This window comes from Monomorium pharaonis, chromosome 1 (assembly GCF_013373865.1).
Source record: "Monomorium pharaonis isolate MP-MQ-018 chromosome 1, ASM1337386v2, whole genome shotgun sequence".
Lineage (NCBI taxonomy): Eukaryota > Metazoa > Arthropoda > Insecta > Hymenoptera > Formicidae > Monomorium > Monomorium pharaonis.
In genome coordinates, this window is record NC_050467.1 from 3,613,643 (window position 1) to 3,638,651 (window position 25,009).

The window sequence follows — 25,009 nt, forward strand, 5'->3', positions numbered from 1 at the left end:
TTCATTGCATTGTACCGCGGGGGGAATCCGGCATGAGGAAGGAGGAGGAGGAGGAGGAGGAGGAAAAGAAGAAGAAGAAGGGCTCCTTTGTGAAAGCAGCGTCAGGAAATCAGGATTGATATAGGGCTGCGGTAGGTTCGCTCGTAACTTTGTCCCGCGGTACCTGGGACTCGGTCCCGATCCATTAATCACCCTCGTACGAGGCCTGAACTCTTGGGTGATTAGCAGGCGTGAACACCGGCTCACCGGAGATATATATGCGATTGGTCGCCATTGTTGACCACCGCGGACGTTCCGCGACGGCGATTGAGACGTCCGTCTTCTTCGTGGATTCTGAAAATCGCCGCGGCCGGATTGAAATGCACCATTTCACGGCCAGCTCGTGCCATTCTCGATTCTCATTTGCTCCTTCCTTGTTTCTCGCGTTCCGCAAACAATTACGCAGATGTATATCTAGATATATACACATTGTTGAGACAACGTCACTGAGAACGTCGTAAGCAAGGATGTTAACCAGATTAACATTGTTAAGTAAAGAGAAAACTTTTTTGCGTCCATTTTTGCTCTGCTTTTTATTAAATTTGTAAAACAAAGTTTCGTAAAGAATTTTTTTTCTGAATAACTCAGAAAAAGATTGTAAATCGAATTATTTGTATACAGAAGGAACAACCTTGTCAAAATACAGACAGAAAAAATATTAATTACGTTGGACGCTTAAACTGATTAGCTTGAGCTGTCTGCACAATTATTTTGATCCAACGTAAAATTATTTTTCGATCTATACCTAAATTTTTAAATACTGCGGTGAAATTGTCCTTTTCGTGTCGCTCCGAGAATGAGCGCATAATGGAGCAAGTTTCTTTGGAACGTATCTTTCGCCACAGCTGCCGGATTTAAAAAAACGTCTCTTTCTTTCTCATTCGTAATCAGGTATTTAACATACCGTACGTTGCGCGATCGGCAAGCGGAAACGGATAGAGCACAATGTGATATTAATCATTGCCTTAAAGCTTGTTTACGATAGCTATGAAAAGCCAGGCTGGTTACGCGAGGCTTTACGAAAGGGGCGCTCGTTATTCTTATTCGTAAGCGTTACGTCGCTCTTAAGTCATTCTCGTTTGTCCCGCTTCGTGATCCTCCGGCATCTAAAAAGAGACGCTTAATTGTACGGCGATTTAACCGGAGGGGAACACACACCACCCGTGGGGACTGCCAGAGATTCCCGCGTGTCTCGTGGGTGTAACTTACGAGGTAATTAATGCAGCCGTAAGTTGCGAGCCTGCCTCGAGGACGGGGCCCGCGTTTCGTGCTTCTTGATATGTCCAAAACCGAGTTTCTTGAGCCATGCTCCACTCGCTTGACTTACCGGAAACTTACCGTTAGTTAACCCGACCCGCGTATTTTGTCAACGTAACCGACGCGATATGGCCGGCGCTAATTTTGTTATTTCATTACATTTAAATATATTTAAATGCCTCGGAGAAGCAATTCTAGATACATGTAATTTTGGAGTAATATTTAGGATATTGATTAGTAATGGTTCAATATTTTACATTTCATTTACATAATCAGTTTTCGAGTTTGTTTTATTTTATATATATTAACATTTTTATTTTAGTAATGATTCTAAAATGCTTATTGTACATTTAAAAACTACATCAACTGTGCTTAAAACGACAGTAATTATTGCGACGGTTAGACATGAATTCAAAAGTCAAATGTTACGGCTTTAGGTTCGGATGTTTTGCTTCTACATGTTTCAAAGAAAAAAAAAATAAAAATTGCCATATGTTAATTCAATCCATTGATTTCTTGCGATCTGATCCGCATTGTTTCCTAAACATTGTGCAACATGTGTTTTATTCTACTCTAGTCTTTCGTGGAAATTGAAATGCGCCGCGCATACCGTATCTTTCTTCTATGCTCTATGCGCGTACGTTCGAGATCGGTCCCATCGCTCTTCCCTGTCTCTCGTCGATCCGCTGTCTCAAAAATCCAGGGCGAATATCCGGGGAACGACCGTTCTTCGTGGAAAGGCAGTTCCGAAGAAAGGGACGCGCGCGTCCGCACGATTTTAACGACGAAAGCAGCGGATACGAAAGCATCGGAATTATTAATTAGGCAGTTCTTGTGTCCGCGTCACGCGGCACGGTGCTGCGGGCCCTGCGGGGATATAAAATTAGCAATTTTATACCGCCACCGCTGGCCGGTCGGTTCTCAGACTCGTGCCAATATCGATTATTGGGCGGGTTTCTTGCCCGCCCGTGGGGCGATGATCTCCCGTATCAACCGCGCGGTGGCACTTTTTCTCTTACTTCTCCCCTTAATTATCTACCTGCAAGAATGACGACGCGACCGCGATGTCTTTCTTCGCCGAGCGGGAATTTAATTACGGATTCACCGCGGATACGCAAAGTGGCGACGCTTGCGGGGACGCGGAAGGCGCGCGTTAATCTGATATCGTTACATACGCGCGCGCACGCACCGAAAGAGCGACTTTCGATTTCTCCGCGCGATTCTAGAAAAGGATTCGATTGGTTTCGTAGCAGGTACACACCTGGAGCACACGCGTGAGCCCACACATGCACGCGCGCGCGTACCAACCTATCACGCCTCCTCGCGTGACGTCACACCCTGGCTATAACCGCCGTCGGGGATCTCCCAGGGGAAGAGAGGAGCGAAGGGGCGGGTGAAAAAAGGCCCCGATGAAGGGAGAGCAAAAAAAAAAAGGACTGACCCGAACCGGTTCACGCCAGGTCAACAGCACGCACGCCACCCCCGTAAGACCGGCCCATCGTACATCGGATTGATGCGCCGATCTACCCGAGTGCACGAGCATGAATCGCGGTTGAATTCTTTGCGGTGGAATTAACGTTGATATATATACACTCTGGGGGGAGAGGTAAAACGTGAACTTTATCTCCTTCAAAACACTTTTTGGATGGACATTATATTTGAATATGCTCGGAAGCCTTAAATACGAGGAAAACATGCACGGTAAGGACGGTTTTTTTGCTGAAACATCTGGAAATTTAGCTGCTTAAGCATCACCTCTTGTAATTACTTTGATGGCCTAACAAAATCGTTTTCAGATCTGTATCCAGCTGAATTTTTAGATACTTCAGCAAAACCGTTTCTTTTCCGCGATGTTTCGCTCGTCGTGCAAGTCATTAGTCGCTATTACGTCGACTTGGCTCGTCTTATCCGCCAATTATGCGAAACTCTATCATGGGTAGTGAAATCCGTCGGCGTAAATCCAGAATTAACCGAGGAGACGGGCAAAAGGCTGTCAGTCCGGTCCGATAACGAGTTATTAGTCAATCGCCGATAAGCTCTTCGTCATCGAGCGCTCTTCGTTCCAAGTGCTCTTTTCTCTCTCTCTCTCTCTTTCTCACTCCTTCCCCCTTGCCAGTTTCACTCTTGTTGCGATTTCTCCGCCGCTCAATTACCGTAAATACACGGAATAATAGCCGCGAGATTATTGACGGCGTTTCGGAAGTTTTAATGAAAAGGACGCGCGAGCGGCAAAACCTGGTAGCAAATTATTCCGCTCGCGCAACGCGCACCGGTCTCCGGCCGCCGAGGCTGGCTTTTACTACTCCGCCGCGCATCCTGCCATTTATCATTTGCAACGTGCAATCGAAGACGGAGGGGCAGTGCGTAACGAGAGTGTTGTACAAGGCTTCGAGCTGTGTACGACCGTTCGCGTGCACACACCCGGTGTCTTGTAGCGCTGGCGAGAGAGGAGAGGAAAACGGCAGGATAAACCGAAACGAGATCGCTATCGAGGCGCCGCAGTGCTGTTTGTCACCTTTCGCGTGGGTTGCCGTGTGCGCTCGCGAAACCGAGTATGTGTAATGTAGTTTTTAAAGCGACGCGGTGGACATCCCGGTCCTCGCGAAGGCGCAAGAGCTGATTCAAATTCAGTCCGGCTGCATTCGTTCGCACGCGAATGCGTTTACCGCTCAATTCACGTGCAGACGCTACTGCGACACTCGGCTTCGTGAAAAGGTGACTTTCAGGACAGGTGACAATGAAAGGACAGTGTCCTTCACTTCTATCTATCATCACGAGATAATATGTATCCGATTAATTATAATTTCTGTATATAGAGCAGGTGATAAAATGCAACTTTGCTTGATCGTGAGTGATTTATTAAAGAGCGTACCTTTTCCACATTATTATTAATATAAATTAGATAGTGAAATTTTGCTTCTCTCTATGACAAGCAATTCTCGTGTGCTTCTAGCTACTTCTTTGTCTTTTCTCTATTTTCGCGCTGTTCTCAGTCCCGACCGCATTCGCCGCATTTTTCACGGACGTTCCCGGAGCTATCGCTAGAATGTCGAGGATAAATCGAAAGGCATATCACCGGTAGCGACCTGTTAGCGAATCGTTGCAAGGCTGTTCGTCATCTCACGCTTGGCTAGTTAAGCCCGCTTTGCCGACACGCGACCTACACACGGCAGCGGCGCGCGACAGCCTCCTTCCGTCCTCTTCCCGCTCGCGGCCTTTTTTTCCCCTCTTTTCCTCGTCTCTCCACTCAATTCTCTCGTCGACGGCGAGAGAAGCCCGTCCCTCTCTCGCCACCCACCGACGACGGCGAGCCGGAGCTCGCGATGGCATAAGGGAATAAGACGGAAATAAGATACGACACACAGATGATACGCCTTCGCTCGCCGATTACGCGCGCTAGGTGTACGCCAGAGATTGTCGATGATGTCATTCTCGACTATAGATATGTACTCTCGGCGAGCCAAGTGCAGGACATTGGCTGGCCGATTATAGATATATGATCTTGTTGCGGATAACGAAGGGCACCGGCGACGGCGGCGAGGAAAACTTTCAATCGAGCGTGCAAATTTCATTATTGCTTCGTAACTAGTGCGAGACACATTTTATTAATCACCGAGCGCCTTCGGTAATACCTTGCAGATAGTCAAGGCGCTTTGCCATTCAGAGAAAAAAAATAGGAGGGCTGTCTTCGTGGTTGACTTCTCATATAAACAATTTTTTATCTTATTAATATATATTTTATTAGTATACATACAGAAAAAAGCGAGGGTGAACGCGAGGGTGAACAATGAACGCGTTCATTATTCCATATATACGCAAAAGTATATAATCTTAGAAGAACTTGAAAATTTTGAATTACAACAATATTGTAGTCTTATTTCGATACTATAATTGTTATTTCAAAAATATAATATAATTATTTTAATAATTTTATTCTAAGAAAATTATAATCTTTTATTTGATCATACAATATTTTCTTTCCTTTCTATTCAAGAAAATTATTTTTAAATAACAAGAATATCATTTTCTTGATTAAACCATATAAAATCTTAAAACAAATCTTTATTCGAGTAAATTTTTTTGATTAACGCGTATAATCTTATTTCAAGATTTTTATTTTGAAACTAAAGATATTGTCAAAATAACAATATTCTTTTTTTTCTGCGTACATACGAGTATCATTATTATTCTTACATCTTCTTTTTTTACGCTAATCAAATTAATCGAATATCAGTGTTAGAAACGCCGTTATTCTCATGGTCTATTCAGAATCAATGCTCTCAAATTATTTATGTCTGCAATAATTGCGATGGGATGCCGATTATACGGGTCGGTAAATTTGCTCGACAAACCCCGACGGGACGAAATTCGTGTCGGCGACGAAGTGAAGGGAGGTTTGTTGTGTTGTGTTCGGAGCGAGCGCTGCGCCAACGATATCAATCATCCTGCAGCGCGACCGAGAGCGAGACTTTCACCACGTCGACGACAACAACGAAAACGGCCGATCGTACGACGGCGTGTGGCTTAAAAAATTTTACGATTTGACGACCATCGGAGTTCTTCCTTGGTGCGATCACCTCGCGGCTCGTCCCGTCCACCCACGATCCATCATCGCGCTACCATTCGCCAAGGAGAAATCGCGCTGCGCGGATTCAATGGTATCGTTGATCCGTTCCGCGCGGCGGGGATCAGTAGCGCGCTCGATCCGGCCGATCGAACACGCGCGCTTGATCAAGACGATCACCGCTCGCGTCCCGCCTACGCACGATCGCCGCGATAGCGAGATGATGAAGAAATAAACCGAGCGGAAGGAGAGACCTCTCCCCCCCGAGTTCGTATATCGGTTCGTATGTCGACTTTCGTGGGTCGTCGATTGAATTTGAAAATTTCCACTCGTCCCTCGAAGACGACGTAGGTTTCACATTGTACTTTTTTGACTTATCTTCAAATCTATTACGCATTTATACAAATAATATAACTGATAATGAATGTATAATTGAGTTAAACGATAGTTCAATTATATAGTGATTTGATGCGATTTGTAATATCGGTACGTCATTCTTCGCGTTAACATTTAATGTCAATACATTTAGTAGAAAAGAACCGACGATGTATCTTGCGGTGAAGTCTTGTCGGGAGAGAATGCAACGCGAAAGGGCGCGTTAAAAGCTACCACTGATGCGCTGCGCCATATTTCTCAGGGCGAATTTTATTGAGGAAGTTAGGCGATGGGCCGGAGGCGCGAGGGAGGAGGGGTGGAGGGCCGGGGGGGGGGGAGGCAGTATTGAATTCATCGGTACGCATTGTCGACAAGATATACGAAGCTGGGGGTTACGGGTTAAGTGGGCCCTGTACCTCCGGTAAATAAGTCTCCCCGCGCTCTCGTCGCTCGACCCGAGTACGCGAGTTTCGCGCGGACGCGTGTGAGCGTCACGGATTCGTGAATGCATACATGCATGCGCGCCGTGCATGGTTGCGCGCACGCATCCGTTGTCTCTCGCGTGCCTCCGAGAGTGCATACTGGCCACGGACCGCGCGCTTTCTCAGGGCAATTTATAATCGTACGGGTTCAATGCGAGCCCGTGTGGGACGCCCGAGAACAAAGAGACACCCCGTAGTAGTAGACGTAACGTGGCGCAACCGCGACGCTCATTCTCTCTCTCTCTCTCTCTCGGAGCGGTCATCCTCGGTCGGGAGGAACGGCGAAACGCCGCCGCCTCCATCGCCAGCGTGTCGTTGATTAGCCGCTTGAGTACGCGCGGTGGAGTACTCGTTAGAGCGATTCTTCGGCTTCCTGGACGTTGATACCACGCTTCTCCCTACGGGACTTCCTCTCGCGGTCGCGCCCCTCCGACGACAATTAAAACTTTACGACTTGCGGCGCGCGGGAGGTTAAATAACTGAAACCGCGCGTGCGTCGCGCGGTACGTCCGGGGGAACGCATTCCACGATTAATTTGCGTTTCACGCGTCATTAAAGTCATTATTGTCTTTGCGGTAATATTTGCGCGGCCAACCGTGAGGGGAAACAGCTTCCCTACTCACGCGACCGCGGTAAACCTCGCGGCTGATTGTTCCGGTTCCGCCGAGTCGAGTGTTCCTCGAGATTTCTTCGTCGCTTGTTCGCTGTAGAAACGATCGAAAGGATACTTTCGATTTTTTTCTGTCGTCATCGAGATTGAACGAAAGATACGATGCGTACGATTTCACTATAGAGACCCGCGATAAACGCCGCTGATTTCCGAGATCACTGCAAGAATCATATCCGATGTAATTCGCGGTCGTGGGTACGATTCAGAGAAAAGGACTCTCCAATGCGTGGATATTGTTTGTATGTAACTTACATATATACAGGAACAAGGTACAAAGCGGCGGTTCCACGTGACCCACGACCTCGCCTCTAATGAGCGGCAAAGCTTACGGCTATTGTAAGAGAATCTCCTCCTACCGCGTCGTCGAGGGCTTCTCTCTGTTTTCTTCGTGCTCTGCCCTCCACCCGAATCCTTTCTCCGGCCCCTGGCCGTGCTCTCGTACGCTTAACTCGAATACAATAAGGCAGAAGAAAATTCGATCCTCCAGCGATCTTATGATTTCGCATGGAGGATACATTTATCATAGTTCACGTATGCTAACTTGCCCGCGCTGCACAAAAGGAGATTGAAAAAAAAAATCTTTGTACATGAATTGATATGCAAAGTGCATCGGAACCTCCGTAATCTTAACGAGAAGTTTTATAATCAATTTAGAACCAATTTAGTTCCGGATAAGAATCAGAGTAAATGGTCCAGAATGTAACCGGATTCAACGATGCACAGAGTCATGATTGTTGAATTTTTGTAACGGTATAAAGTATAAAATGATTAAATTGATTGACATATAACACGTATACAAATAACGTTGTTATTAACTTTTAAGAACGTCAGAATATAAATTTTAATTTCTAGTTGTGTAACAAATCTATTTTTTAACTTTTACAATATTTACAATAATCTACTTAATAAATATTTTAAAATATTTAAACGTACAATTATATTTTTACATTATAAAACATTTTAATAATAAATTTTTGAGCAAATTTTGCGTATAAAGACACTTTCGACGACTAGAACATTTATCTTAACAATATGTTAGAAAAATTGGACCAAGTTGTTAGTATAGCTATCAACACTCTATATTCAGTTATAATGAATGGTTCTCATTCAATTCACAAGATACATCACGCATTAGATGCTAAAGATAATGTTCTCGCACCGCGATATTTCGCGCAGAATCTCCACGATGATCACGGTCATCGCCAAGAGGAAGATCGGTGATTCCACGAAGTGATCGGCAAGAGGGGGAGGAAAAAAACGTCGAGGCGCAACGGGAAAGAGACGACCCGACCTGAGCAAACCCGCGAGCAAACTCACCGCGCCGTTCTTGTCGAGCGAATCGAACCGGGCGCGGCGAAGAGGAACACCCTGTACATGCCGACGACATTCCCGAAGTGCGGCGTGCAGTTTTTCGCGGCTACCGGAGAGTGCAGCGGGTAGCCTGTGACGAGAGCGAGCGAGTGACTCAGAGGCTCCGAGGTAGACGCAAGGGCGAAACAACACGCACGTGCTCTCTCTCTCTCTCTTCGTGCATCCGCATACACGTGTATGCACGCGCGCGCGACTGCGGCCGGAGATCACGGAGAGGAGAGGGAAAAAAGGGCGAAGGGGAGCGCGAGATTTATTTGCCCGAATTTCGATGGCCGCTGCCGTGGCCGCGCCGCTTCCGAAGAACGCATCTCGCATTCGGGATCTTTCGCGGAATATGTCTTACGGTGGATTCCCCCAAGGAGGTAGCCCTCAAGTTGTTCGGTCGTTGCTTTTCCGCCGTTTGCTCCCACCGCGTCGTGAAGCTTCAACTGTATTAAATAGTATTATTTGAATTATTTTTAATCACTTCTATAAGTCGCCATTGTTTAATATATTGTTAATTTAAAACAGTCGCGGCAATTAAGCAATTTAATTCAAGAAGTATTAAATTTCAAATTTTTGCTTCATTATCTAACAGGTATATGAAATATGGATGCTATTTACTTTAAAACTCAAGGCAATTCAACTTGAGGTTGTTCTTTTAACTATGTGTTTTGTATTAAAATAATAAATTTCGACATGGAATTTAAAAATAACAAAAGTTTTTTAACTTGAAATTATTTTAAATATAATTCTTTAATATTCAATAATGAATGTTTGAACTACTTGAAAGAACGATGTCGAAGACAAAAGAAAATATTTCACACATTTTCACGATTTATATGTTATGAGAAAATGCATTTAAAAAACTTTCTTTAATGAGATGATGTATTCTGAATTAAGAAATGTCTTGACCATCATATCAACGCGTTCAATTTCACCCTCAAAATTCAATAATTGATTATTATCAGCGGCTCCATGGTCGTTATTCCGTAGCTAGCTCGCGACGCGATATCCGATAAATCAATATCTGACCAACGATCGGAGACGTGCGTCTCGCCGATGATATATCGTTTTGCCGTGGATTCTTTCAGAATCGGCGCTATTAGGCCATCGACATCGCCTGCTTTTTGTGGGGGGTGAGAGGGGAGGAGTCACGCGAGGTCCACCTCGCGTGTCCCATGTGTCTCGTAAACGACGGCGGACTAGTACTGCGTTTAACTAATGTGTCGGACCGGTTAGGAGTGTATTGATCAGAGACCGAGGCTAGATTTATGTCGGCGAATGATTCACGGCACGTGATTTACAGCGGATTGTCCGGTGCGCGCGCATACTGATTGAGCATTTATGCCCGGCACCGCGCGCGGTACACTAATCATTTATTGGGTTAAGGTGAAATTCTCCTTCTTCCCGCCGCCGGAGGATACATTCGGATTTCTTATCGCTTTCTGCTCCGGCCTTCTGCCACGGCGTTTCGATGCGTGGTAAACATAGAGAATCGGAAACTCATCTTTTACAGAAGAAGAAATTAAAATTATCGCAACGAAGAAGAGTAAATCGGCCAGCAACGAACATAACGGATGTTTAATCGAATAAATTTAATTTCTATATACTGAGGCTTTTCCAGTTAGGAAAATTAATTGAGTGATATTAAAAAATTTTGTACAAGTAAAAGCTGGTATAGAATCACGAGTAAATAAAAACAATTAAAAATAAATTATTCAAACTGTTAAAATTATTCACTTAACAAGAAGTATCGTAATATCACGGATTTTAAATAACTTGATTTAAACTCTCTCTCTCTCTCCTTCTCTCTCTCTCTCTCTGCACTTAAAATACTCGTTGGTTCTATATTATTATCTTCTTTAACGTGACGCGTTTAAATACTTTTCTGAAATTTGGTAAGTAATTTATTGATGAAATTTCTCGGGTTACGGAATCGGAGTTACGTACACGATTCGCGGCGTTTTATGTAAAGTTAAAGGCGGTCAATGCGGTTATGTTTTAGAAAGCGCGTTCACCCTAACGGCGTCGCAAAAATCGCATTTCCGTCGCCGATCGGAGTATGCGAAAGTCCCTTGGGTGCAGTGCTCCTCGTTTTTCATCTCTCGCTCTCCACGATCCTCGATTACGAAGGCAGGACACGCGTCTTGCCTGTAGAATGTCACCGTAACGAGAGAGAGGGGCGGCCTACCCTCTTATCTCTCTCTCTCTCTCTCTCTCTCTCTTTCTCCTTTTGCGCGTCCTCGCGAGGATGCGCCGCGGCTCCTCGTGATCGTCCTCCTTCTCCAGCGTCCCACCGGGTGATCCCTCGGTGAACCGATGAACGTTTAAATTAGGCAGGGAATCCCACGGAATGCGCGAAAGAAACTACGAGATCGGCATTCCGCGAGGTTTTGATACGCCTTTGGGCGTATCGCGCTCACGGGGCATTATTAGTCCTTATGCGGCAGGAATGGGCTCCTAAGGGCCCGACCCGCGATCCTTCGCGCCGCAGCGCTTCGAAGCTTGCACATTTTAAATCCTGCCCGCGAGCGGCAACTTGTCCGCGATGACGTTTTTCGCTTTTGCTGCGTATGTAATTATTTCATTTTTTACTTCCTCACGTCCACGTTCCATGCTATCGTACATTTGTATTTGTATAACTGTACTCAATTTAATAATACGCGTGATTCTCAAATTACTTTAATTTAAAGAAATTCTCTTGATTCCAGAGTCTGGCCACAGGTTGGACAGCGGCTCCCCGTTTTGGAGGATTCAACTTGACCAGGATCTCCTGGATACCATCAGCGCGATCTATCCGGAGTGGTTTAAGGTGAGAGGCTTATTTTATCCTTCCGTCGCGCCGTACGAGAATCGGCGTGCTCGTTGAACGAATGCGGGATAATCGAGGATGTCGCTCCTCGGATTTGCAGGATTACACTAACAGTCGAGCAGCATCGACGTCACCTTCGACGTCCTCAGACGCTTCCGGCGCGCAATCCTGCGACGACAACGCCGCCGTGGTCGTCGTTACCGAACGCGGCGGTGAGCATAAGGTCGGCAAAGGCGACGCCAGGTCCAGGTCAAAGGCGAAGAGAGCGGACGGCCATAAGGATAAGGACCGGGACAAGAAGGACTCTAGGCGCGACGCCAAGGACGAGAGGTGAGATAATTTGCGAGCCGCTCCGTATGTAGATTAACGCGACGCGGTGGGAAACAAGGCGGGGACTTGCCGAGATGAAGCAGGCTCGTTATGTCGACCGAATATCAATAAAACCTCGTGAAATAACGAAACGAGGGGGAATATCGCGTTATCATACCTTCCACCGGCGGCTTCCACGCCGAGGAGCATAACCGGTATGCACGCGTGCGAACGGAGGCAATAGACAAAAAGTACGCGTGTTCGCGCGTTGCGCGTTATCGCGATCGAGAAATAGAGGCGTCGTCACTCGACACCTGCCTCGATTATTTTAACAAGCTACGCGGGCTCCTCCCCGACGCTTTGTCGCACGTCGCCCGCGTCATTATCTCGCGAGGCGTTATTTCTATCAGCCCGGCGCGCGGCTTTGCAGAAACGCAGCAGGAAAAAGGCAACTCGCTAAGTAGCGAATTATCGCGCACCTGTCCGGGAAATATTCTTATCTGAGATCTCGCAGCTCGCAGAGATTTTTAGAACTCAATTTAACAACAATATTTTAACGTTAATGATCTTAACACTTTGACTGCCGTGTCATTTGTATATGGATGACGAATGTGTTTCCGCAAGGATCATTTATGAACAGCAGTTTTATCTATCCGATTTGAATGATCTTGCTAAACGTTTAAGACATTTAAACACAGCTTTTAACAGTCAAATTGTTATTTAATAGTCCAAAGTAATATTCAATTGTAGTATAATATCAAACAGGAATTAAAATCTTCAATTAAAACTTTTAAATAGATTAAGACAAACACTTGATTTTAAATAATAATTAAATTGGAGTTTGACTTGAATTTTAGAGTCGTCAACTACTATAGTACCACCATTTGAGTGATTTTAAACATTTTTTTTTTTTAATTAAAAATCCTTATTTTAAAAGACTTTATACTTTTCTGAAAAAAAAAACTCAGAAAAATGACTTATTTTTCTCGTCGCTTTCGTACTCCCCCTTAAGCGGAAGATAGCGGGATTAATTCTTTCGCGGGGGTCTCCAAGCGCCCTCAATTCGCCGCTGCGCGTTGCGAGATCGCGTTAGGGCCGCGCCGAGCGGACGATTAACCCGCAATTTAGTATCAGTACCGCGTGTAATCGTTACGCGAGAATATAAACGCTCTTAACGACCGGCTTCCTATCTCCAGCTGTGACGAGTAATCTTTTCTCAGAACTTTCCTCTCTCGGCATCTTAAACTACCTCGCTGAGAGATCGTTGGTCTCTCGAACGCTTTAAAATCTTTAATCGGCTCGCCAACTTCTCTACGTGTACGCGCGCGCGCGTAATTTTCCCCTTTGAACTTTTCACCGAACGTGCTAGAGATCTTTTGCATGCGTGACATTTCACTCGTGACACGACCATCTGGATCCGCGAAGCTCTCACGGACCTCATCTTCGCGACTCCATCGAGATAAATGTATTCACCCTTCGAAGACTAAAACGCTTATTCTTATCTTTTCGCCGCGAAAGGAGCACGATTCTGTCAGTCTATTACACCAAGATTACACGTAATGTGCACGTTTATCTTACAGCATTTACGTCGTGCTTGTCTGAAATGATTTGCATTGTCCGGGAACTAAAATTAGGAATAAATATATCTTAACAATAAATGTAGTCGAAATACAGTGATAATAAACAATTTATTTCTTTGTAACATTACATTTCTTTCCATATAATATATGATACAGAATTAAAATGCGGTGGTTCATACATGTTCACACAGTTTGTTTAAGCTGATTTACAGAGATTCGCGACGTGGAAATGACGTGTTATTTCTAGATACTTTTAGTTTATCTAAGATCGAGGCTCTCGCGGGGATACACACTCGTGGTATAAACACTCGACAGCTCGTTGTTTCTTGCTCGGCGAAGATTCGCCTCGCTCACGGAGGGAAGGAAAGAGCGGCCGTTTCCGACTTCGCTTTCTGATGAAAACGTCGTCCGATCGAGTGTCGATTGATCCGTCATTCCGTCATCCGCGGCAAAAACACGCCGCGGAAGGATCCGGGATTCGATTGACACTCGGCCGGCTCCGATCGGTCCTCTCTTCGAGGGCCGACGTATGAAAGATTAATTCACAAAACGGCGACGTTTTGCTCGTTTCGGCCCGTTCTTCGGGCCTGCAGGGACACTGGAAACGGTAAGAAAGGGACGAGGCCCTCGCCGCAGCAGGATAAGGCAGCGGCGGACGCGGCAGGAAGGAAGACCGCGAGTGCCCTTTCAGGATCGGAATCGAAGATGGCCGAGGGCAATCAGTCGCCGCCGAAGGCGGAGGTCGACGATTCACCTCTCCAGCACGCCATGGATCGCAACAAGGAATGTGAGTACATCACCTTTTAATATACTGCATTTTAAGATTTTAGTCTAACGTAAGAATTTCAAGAAGCAATCCCGCCCGTGTCGGGATTCTTTGCCGAGTCTTCTAGAGAAACGCGCGCGTGTTCGAACTTGGGCTGCTTGTGTTTGAAAAGAAAATTAAAATATCTTTTTGTTCTAATGTTTCTTCTCCAGAAACATTGACATTAGATATGTATTTATTTTTTTATTATGCCCATTTTTTCTTCTTCGATAAATTATTTTAAATTAAAAAAAAAATTATACGTTAAATGATTTATTTCTAACTTAAAAGACATCTGAATTCTGAAGAGGTAAGCTCTTGTAATTCGGACTGCCAGCTAAAGTTTAGCTGTGATACAAATGTGTCATATTGATTAATTCACACGTCGTCAGTCGACGAAAATAAATGGGAGTATTGTCCGCGACGCTTCGTGTGATACATCAAGTTCCGTTCGCCGACGCTCGCTCTTCCTTCTTGCAATTCGTTCTGTCACCGTTTCTCGAGGCGCATCTACTTCCCCCGGTCGTAGAAACGGAAGCGTCGTCGCCTCTCGACGTCCGGAATAAATGAAAAGACCTAACGGTCACCCGTCGCGACGATCGCTTCCGATCGGATAATCGCGCGCGGGATATTCGCGCTATTATTATGCGATGCAGTTGTCCATGCGAGTTGTCCACGTTGCGTGCTCGTCGTCGCGGTTACATACCGCGCGATGTTGTACCGGCGGCACCGAGCGATACCCTGCACGGGAAGAGGCGCCTGTAATCCGAAGAGGAAGGCGCGCGGATGGCGCTCTTTTTAACATTCGCGGGCAACTTGCCATTACATCCCACGGCGACTGTAATCATCCGCTCGTTATTCGGCGCATAGCGGTGCGGCCCGCGATTATCGATTCGGAATCCGGCGATTTTTTATCCAATAAAGAAACGCGCCGGGCTTTTATCGTCGTGCAAAATGCAGCTCTCCGACTCATTCGCCACTTCCGCTGCTACTACCGGCGCCGGCAATCGGCCGATCGTACCTCGAGCTTAGATCCCCGTTTTGTATTCGGAACGTAACTTCCCACGGACAGGTAGAAGTATCAGTCGTCGACGCTACCGCAGTATTTATTGTCCTCTTAAGCGTCTAAAGCGCGAATAATTAACAATATCTCTATCGATAGGAGTATTTTAGTTTTACATAGAAATAACTTTTTTTTTTTTATAAAGATAGGTTTCTCTCAGCGCTTAAGAAATCGAAAAACGAGCTTAAAAATATTCACTCTCTCAAATACAACCAGTCTGCATTCAGAATATCCGAGATGAAACTGACATGTTCTTAATGTACGTCGTATAAACGAAAATGATTTCAAAAAGATCGCCCGGGGACAGGCGTGTAAATATCTCTCGATGCCGCTTTGAAAACTTCGCGGCGGGTTTCTTCCGCGCGGTGAATCGAACGCGTGCCTAGTTTTTTTCCCCCTTCGTCCACAAATCCCGCAGTGTATACGTATCTATATATATATATATATATATATATATATACGGCAATTCGTCGTGGTCGACTCTTCGTCAAAGCCACAGGCCACATCGCGTGCGCAGTCTTCAGAACGCGTCACTTTGTCGCGTTTATCGATCGCCTTTTTCTGTAATTACTTGCCATCAGGCCGCTCTCGATGTTGCTCTACCTTCACGGCCCGCGCGAAGGACGCGCGTCGTGCAACGAGAGCACACGGGGCACGTCTGAACAATGTGCACGTACCACTTTTGCAGAGGGAACACAATGTCCCCGCGGACAGCCATGAAAATCAATATAACGGCCTTTTGAGACTTTCTTTTTTCAAACAAGATTTCAAAAGACACGTATTTCGAAATAGTCCATCATGAGGAAACGTGAGTCCATAATAAAGAAGCTGAATGTCTGAATGAAGATTGAAATAAATGGTTCAACGAGATGAAATCACTTTTATTAAAGAACAAGTTTGGAGGATTAATTTTGTTACATTTAATAGTGAATTTCTTCAGAATTTGTTTGTGTATGCCGACATTGTAATTAAAGCACCGGAAAGTTTGGCGCGCACTCTGAAGCATGTATGTGTGCATGTGTGCGACTGTCTACGGGAAAGAGACAGTGGGTATACGTGCAGACAGGTAGGTGCAGATTCGCGTGTGAGGGACATGTAAACGCGTATATATATATATATATATATATATATGTGTGTGTGTATATATGTATATATATCACACACACGAGAGACAGGAGGCGTGCCTATTTATAACGGTGATATCATCGCCGATTACCTACGCTTTCGCGTGGACAATCGTAAATTCTCGTAACAGAAGGGTGCGGGTTTGATGCCTTACCGAATATCCGTCGCGATCCTTCTTTCCGTTTCGTTTTTCTTATCTTTATATGCATAATATATTTTTTCGCTTTTTGTTGCAATTTTTATCTGTATTTCTTTAATACCAGATCGGGAATAATTCAAAACTTACGATAAACAGCTTGAATAATTAATTTGAATTTATTGAATCCACATTCTTTTTCACTGGTTCTCACGAGCCAATTATACTAATATTATTGATTACACATTCGCAATATTTCGAATAGTGACTAGAAAGTAAAAAGAAAATAAAAGAAGATTGACCTAAGGAAAGAATAATTTTATTTTTTATACGATAATACGAAGACATCGAAAAAAAAAAATTGCCAAATTTTTTTGTTTTCGATCTCTTTGAATTTATCGCGTCGGTTTTTATAATTGTAAAATCGTCGCGAAAAAATATCGCGTACGTTGATGAAGTTAGAACGTATACGTCGCTCCTGATCTTATCTCTATTTCGTCGCGTTGGCAAAGCGACGTAATGAATCTCTCTCGTCGCTCATTCGCGGATGTATCGCGTGTACTTGAAACGCGAAAGTACACCGGTCGCCGATTATGCCGAGAGCTAATTATCGTCGGCGTATCTCGCCCTAAACGATCCATGCACTCGTTATACCGGCGCGCGAATTTGCGCGCTCGTTTCGTAATGGAAAATTATGTCAGAATTATGCGCCGTACACTTCGTGGGGCCTCCTTTCCATTCTGTAAAACCGATAACCTCGAGTAGCTCCGCGACCGAGCGCGCTTAATGAGACATCATCATTAATAAAACGTCTCACGCGACAAGCTCGTTTCGGTCATTACAAAAACTGACGCGTGCTGTTTTCTTTTCTTTTCTTAGCGACAGCGACAGGCTTTGCGAATAATCGATCGACATTAAAACCTTCGCCGTTGTAAATTCTGTAAAGTTAAATCCTTTCCAATTTCATAATTATACACGTTCGTTGAAAGTTTTCAGTTTAGAGTTGAAAGTTACGCAGTTATTTTCAAATTCTTTTAAAGAAATATGTTCGCGTAAATTTTACCCTATTTATCAAACGTGGCACAAATTATCTCGCATTTCCAGGATTTCACGTCGCCGCCCTGCGTTTAACGATCGTAAATTTCTAAATCCACTGGCGAACGACAAGAAGAGCGAAGGCATATCTTCGCCGTGAAACGAATCGCGCGGAAACGAATTTCGTGACGAGCGCTAATTGACGCCAGGCGATAACGCGTAACGATACTCGGGGATTTCGTGTAATTAAAAGGCAGACTCGGCTTCCTCCTCCCCCCGTGAACCCCGTATCGCGCCCCGATCGTTGCGCTTATCTGTACGAGCATCGGCGCAATACGGACGACAATAATATGCCTCAAGCGAAGCCGAGTCTTAGGTGAGCTTCACCGTTTTCGACCTCTTCGCTTCTTGCCTTTCGTACGGGTAAACCGCGCGGCGACCTTCGTACCGTTGCATTTATCAAGGCGGCGATACCGGTCGACGGGTACTAGTTAGCGGTACCGAAGAAAAATGCGTCTATTAAGATAAGACGCTCTCGACGATTTGTGCGGCAACAGCTGTGACGCGCCTACGAGAATAATTTCGTAGCGTTAACCACGCGTATGCATTTATTTTACTTTCTGATTCCTGCCTCTTTTTTTCACGTTAACGTCCGAGGATTAAGATCGTGTATTTAGACCAAGTCGTACCGAGTAGCAAATTGCTCGTTTGCTCGAATTATGGGCTGTGATACTTCAATACATCTACTTTTTACCGATCGCTCGTTACTCGACGGTTTACTCTTCTCGGTGTAAGCAAGCTAACAAGGCGGATTTACGGGGTCGTGTCTTTGATTTCCGGGTGATCGGTTAAAAATCTAGAAAAACCGATTCGACCGGCACGTACCCGCCGTTCGCGCTTTTTCATCTAAAACGGCCGAAAGCCGCGCGCACATTACCGGCGGCGAGTGTGCCGACCCGGTTTGCGGGTACACACGGCGCGCCTTTATCGGATTTAATTATATGACCGCTCTCGTTGGTAAACCGCTCTTTGAAAAGTCCACGTCGCGGCGCGGCACGACGGCCAATTACGCGACTGCGAAAACCGCGTTTTTCATCGCGCCGCGTACAACGGGGAGACCCCCCTTCCCCCCCCCCCCGATCGCCACACGTAATCGTCCGATTTTCGAGGGTTTCGCGTCGACGGTGAGACGGCGAGATTAATTAAATGAAAAGCGCAGATCGTAACTCTCGGCTTTCGTCGGACCGTAAAAGCGGGCCGGTAACGCGCCTCGTCGTTTACGGGCCTCTTCGCCGAGACCCGAGGCGGCCCTGAAAAACAAGCTCGTCACCGAAGTTAACCCACTTGCGTGCCCGCAACCCTCCGCGTGAGTTTCGTTTTGCCCGCGAATTTTCGCAGCGTGAAAAGCTTTAATGGCAGATTACTCGTCTCTCTCTTTTTTTTTTTTAAAGAGTTTTAACCATCACTTGGCCGTCAATTTTTTCTCGTGCTTTCTTTTACCTATTTACCTATTACCTAGAAGTATCAATAACTAATTCAAAATTTTCCGTCATCGCTAAAAGTTGTGTATTAATGATAAAATACATTTACTGTGAGATATTGCTTTATTGGCTCTAATTAAAACCATATTTTTAACACGAACAGCTTAAGAAAAACAACTCTTCTTACGTATAAAATCGTAATTGTTTATGATAGGTGCTAGTTTATAATAAACTGAACTCTAGCAGAGCAGTGACTTTAGCTATTCTTATTTTAAGGACACTGATCTGGCTATATTTTACTCCGTTGGTTTAATTTTTTTTCGTTGCTTACAAGAAAGATAATTCGAGATGTAAAACAGTATTCTTATTCCTGTTCCATTTCCAAGATCCCTTCCATTCATTCGATCTCAATTCTTTCATTAACACGACGAGATGAGAGAAAATAAAATTTTAGATATTCTACCATCCCCGTGGGAAACAAGCCTCAGGAAGCGGGGCGGATCTTGTATTTCGACCGTAAAGACTCGCGCGAAATTTTCCCTCCGCGATCACCTGGAAGGATCGATCTCCGGCGTCATACTTATAAATAAATCGCGCTTTATCGTTGCATATTCATACCGCGCGCACCGCGTGGTGCCCCGTGGTACTCGTGGGCGAACCGGATCGGGATATGTCGAATCCGAGCCGCGTTCGTTCGTGGCCACGAAAGTATGCATTGAAATCGGCGGCGAGTGTGCCGCGCGCCGCGCGCGCGGGCACACGGACGCAAAAATCGGCGCACGCGAGAGACAAGGAAAAAAAGAACGAAAGAGAGGCACACGCTCTCTCGCGCGCGGTGGTTGCGCGCACGCCACGGCGCGGCGCGGCGCGGCCCACGCACGGTAAATGCACACGCTGCCCCGGCCACGTGCCTTCAAACGGCCGGGACGATTATTTTTCTGCGCGCGGCGGTGGTTTGCCGTGATTTTATAACTTTTCGCGCGCGACTGTAAAAATCGTAATACCGACGGCGTCGCGTCGTGCGCGCAACGAGCGCGAGCCAAGATTTCGCAATCTCTCGCCGAATGACCGTCGTATATTGCAGGGAGAGAGTAATGTTTTATTTATGCATGCAGATTTTTAAGGACGTAAAGATGTAAAAAAAAAAACGAGGTCCTGGTTCAAGATCCGTCGAACAGTCAAACCGGCAGATATTAATTTTTACAAATAAATTGCTGCAACTAATATATATATATATTTTTTTTTTTTTAATACGCGAAACGAATTACGAAACTCAATACATTTCGTGTCGTCGTTTCCTCGTTGATCCGGACGGCCGTAATCGCGATGATCGAGACGCGAAGAAGAATGCGTGCATCGAAATGGGACGACAAATTGAAATTCAGCGGCCAACGGCGGCGGAAAACAACGACGGGAGGAAGGAAGTGGCGATCGTTAGTATTCAAGGCTCGGCACGATCGAACGGCCAGCCGCGAGTAGGAGCACGGTGGCAACGGTGGAAAAGGGACGATAAGGGGAGGAGTAGGAAGAGGGGGTGGGCGAAAGAGAGGGATCTCCTGAGCCAAAGAACTCCGGTGACCGAGTGTTAACGTTAACCGCCCCCGCCGCGCGCCGCGCGCGTCACGGAATTGATTCTCGCTCTCGCGATGCCCACGCGCGGCGAATTAAACGGGACATCTTCTCTTCCTTCCGCGCAGCGGATGATCGTGCCCGGCGACGCCTAATTCGATTGTCCGCCGACACGCCGATTAGTACAACACACTCGTCGCGCTTTACATCCACGTCTCATCTTACCAATTATCTCTACACAGTGAATCCTATCGTGTGTCTAATAGGAGATGCCTGTAAATACGCTAAGAAAAAAAATGTGTAATAATTGCATAGTAAAATAATTATAGTCAGAAATGTCATTGTTATAGTAATTATTATTCTAATATTGGTAACAATAACCATATGCTTATAATGCACGCTTACGGTGATGGCTTCGTGGTGCAATTTAGTACGTTCAAATTTCTATTTTAGTTATCTATAACTATAGACCAATATATTACGATTATAAGAACTTTAATACAGTTTAACTATAATTCATATTGTCAAAAGACTATAAAAATATGGTTGTAGCCATAAATTATATATTTATAAATTCGAACAGACAATAATTTCACAACAAATTCAATTGATTGAAAATGTTATCGTTACGGTGAAAAAATATTATCCGTTGGAATATAATTACATTTCGAGTTTTTTTTTTTGCGGAACAAACTCGCGTGTTCGCACCGAGCTTGTTTTCTCTCTCGACTTGAAAAATAGAATGGCGCGCTTGGCCAGGAAGATCCGACGGTAGAATGGCGCGCGAGAGCCTCGCGACTCGCTTGCGTTTCGTCACCGCGACGATAAGTACGAGCCCCGCGTGTCCCCGCAGGACAATTCCGCGGCCCACGCGCTATTGTGGTCGCGGCAAATCGGTCGGCCACCTGGCCCGATCCCGGCGCGTCATCGCACACAGTGGCCTTCCTCCTCTTCCTCTTTCGCCGTCCTGTTCCCTCCTTTCTATCCGCGGGAGATAATCGTCGTGCCCCGTCGTACACTCGAGAGAAAATCTGACGGCCGGAGGAGATTGTCTTCTGCGTCTTGCAGTTTACAAAATTACGAACACCTCGTCGGTATCCTCGCGGTAATCGGGAGGGAAGATATTTTTCTCAAACACCTCAAGACCCAACGCATTTCGAAATTCGTTTGTCACTTTCCTTGGTTCTTGTTTAACAAAAAGGTTTATGTTTAAAAGAGTTTTACTCTACTTTTTTTTACCAATTCGCACCTTTCCGATACCTTCGCGCGATCCCCCTTCCTCGCGACATCATCGCGCGGAAATTGGAGCGAGCCGCTTTCGCCCGGCTACTTAGAATTCATGTCACTTTTACGCGCGCAAACCCGTCAGGCCGACGCGGCCACGGCGGCGGCGGCGATTTCTTTCTGATGCCGGGCCACGGCCGCGCGCACAATTTCCCACATTAGCGGCGTAATGACGGCGGCGACTCGTCGTCCCCGAATCGCAACGTAGTTATTACCATTTCATTACCTCCCGGCGAAAAGGCGGCGAACGACGCGTAAATTACGCATCGTGACATAAAGTACGCCCAATTTGCCGCTCGCGCGCGCTCACGCGTCTGCACGCGTATGCGTGCGTCGACGGACATGCGGGCGGTCTGTGTGTGTGTACCTGTGGGGATTGTTCTCGGGTGTCGCGATTAATTGCCGCGAGTCGCGACATCGTCCCGCGTGGAACGCGACCGCTCGTCTTCGGCACCCGACGGATATCGCGTAATCACACACCACATCGTGATCTCAATCCCTCGGAGAGAGAAGAGCTTCGAATCGCGCAGCGAGAAAAAAAGAACGGCCAGGAAAATAATTACCGGCCTGCGAGTAATTACACGTACCGCATGCGGGAGTCGGGAAGAAGCTGCACCGGGCGAAAAAATGACGCACGACCGTGTCGCTCTTCTTCTTCTTCTTTTTTTCCGTCTTCTTTTTTCACTCAATCTTTTTTGCGGACACTTTCACGGGTTTTGCGATCGGCAGTCGAGACGGGAGTGAGAAAAGGGGAGAGGGAGAGACGTGATCTCCGCGAGAGTTCCTTGGGCGCACGGAGAGCCCCGAGTGCGGCGTAGCGCCTTGTCGATTACGCAAGGGGGGAAGGGCTTTGATTGAGGCGAGATACAAATTGCTAATTATACGTAATTAGACCTACTGACCCACAATGGGCGACCGGGCGACCACCCGGTTCGCGTGTGGTGCGAACTACGTCGTAGGATCGTGCCTCGCCTCACCTCGCTTTATCTTTCATCACCTTTATTCTAGCAATTTTCGCGGTAATATCCACATTCTACGGTTACAATGTTACCATTCACCTGCAATGCACTCGACATAGGAAATTACAACGCTTGATAGAACGATTTTGCAGCGAATTGAGGAGGAAATGCGACGGCGTGTCTTTTGTATGTGTGTGTGTGTGTGTATGTGTATGACATTTTTATTTCTGAAACAATTTTGTAAATAGCAGCATCCATTACGAACATCACACGTTCATAGAATATTCATAGTTTTTTGTTTAAATATTAATAGCATTGCGAACATATTTTATGATTACCCAAAGTATCCTTGAATTTTAATGTTAATTATTTATCGACGAATTTGCAATTAATTTCAACTTTAATACAGAATGTCTCAATAATTTGATGAGACTTAAACTATCCCCATATTCACGTATTCATTTACGAATCTACAGATAGGCTAGCATCGGGAGAAAGCGTCGTCCACTCACAAATTTTGTGTTCGAGCGAATATTTTATATGTAAGCAAGCAGGCTGTTTCAAGCGCATCACGTTTCATTATAATCGCCGCGATTAAAATTATGCATCGCGTCGCATGGACAAAGATTGCGTTGCAAATTACACGCGCGTCTGGATCATTGATTTATCTCTTACGCAAGGCGCCTCGGTGCACATTAGGGCTGTACGACAAAACAGTATTCGATTCTAAGATCGACACGTTAAATCATTTTAATCGTTACAATCGGCCCGATTTCTCTAATCGGCGCGTGAAAATCGATCTGAATAATCGTCACGCACCGCTTTCGGCTCGCGAGCCATTCACGCCATTTTTTTTGTTTCCCCGATAAATTTAAATTACCGTTCGCTCGTTGATAAGGACGCACAGGCGCAGCCTATCGTTCGCATTAAAATTCGGCCGTTAAACCGCGCATCCTTTCTCCTCGCGCGAAAACAAATTTCGCCACCGAGTGGCGACGGATAAGCCGCGCGTCGCGCTATGGCGTCATAAAGAGGCGATTATCTTAATTAACTGGGGAATTGTTTTGGCCCACGCGTTGTGCGGCGCGCTACCCACGTGCGCAGTCTCGTGTCAGGGTTTGCGGCGTCGCCGCGCGCGGCGTTTTCAGAAATAGAGGTAGAAAAATTTTAAGGCCCGTTTAAACGACGGCCTTTCGATAAACGTATCCCGAGTATCACAATTTGGTTGTATAGTTTATCGTTCTACAAAATTAATCACGAACATTGCGGAACGTCTTATAAAATTCAAAGCACGTGACTTTTTTCAGCCTAAACTAGATCGAGACATTTGCTGCTCATCATTGCTGGACAGTAATGCATCCACAATTCGTACATGCCATTCGATTGTAAACTTGTGAGATACTCCTCGAAAAAGTCGAATTACATTTCGCATAATGCAGTTTGCGATCCGTTGCCGTAACGTCTAGTAATAGCCTGTGATCAACACCGTTGTCGTATAGCGGAGAATACGAGGAGTGCGAGGTGATGGAATTAATTACCGCCCACTTTTTACGTCGCCTTACCTATCGTTGCGCAATCCAATTAAGCGTCCGATTACAAGTTGCGCAATCCTCGAATAATTTCTCGCGAAATACGCGCGAGAGCGCGCACGGTGGTTCCTTACGAAATTAAGGGCCGTTACGCTCGCGAGCGGGCGACCGAGAGAGCGAGTCGGTCTCTCCCGGAGGAAATATTTTATTCACGACTTGTTTTCGCGGCGCGAGCGAGCGAGCGAGCGAGCGAGCGAGCGCGCGAAGAAACGGGAACGAGCGGAGGAGGATGTTTACCTCAGATGAGCTTTACTCGGCTCGTCGTCGCCGAGGTGCCTGCTGTCCACGCGTTCAAGTCGCGGTAATAATGATGGGGACACTGTCCTTGAGCGGCTAAAGGCCACGTAGGTGGTGTACGACACGCGGAAGATGGAAAAGCCGTTCTCCGCGGCGCTCGCGCGCGTAGGCGAAATGTATCAAGGCTAACGCGGAGCCGTTCCGTCGACACTTGTCCGACCGATCGTGACGTTTAAATAGGTGAACCCGCGTGACAAACGATCGCCATGAATGAAGAGAGAGAGG

At 46.0% G+C, this 25,009-nt stretch overlaps 1 protein-coding gene across 1 annotated transcript in view; it reads left to right on the top strand.

Moving 5' to 3' along the window:
* LOC118644798 overlaps positions 1-25,009 on the top strand; it is a 160,945-nt gene that overhangs the window by 110,000 nt on the left and 25,936 nt on the right. Inside the window, exons 3-5 of the mRNA XM_036284388.1 lie at positions 11,452-11,552; positions 11,653-11,882; positions 14,035-14,228. Coding sequence (XP_036140281.1) covers positions 11,452-11,552; positions 11,653-11,882; positions 14,035-14,228 — 525 coding nt within the window. The remainder of the gene's footprint in view (positions 1-11,451; positions 11,553-11,652; positions 11,883-14,034; positions 14,229-25,009) is intronic.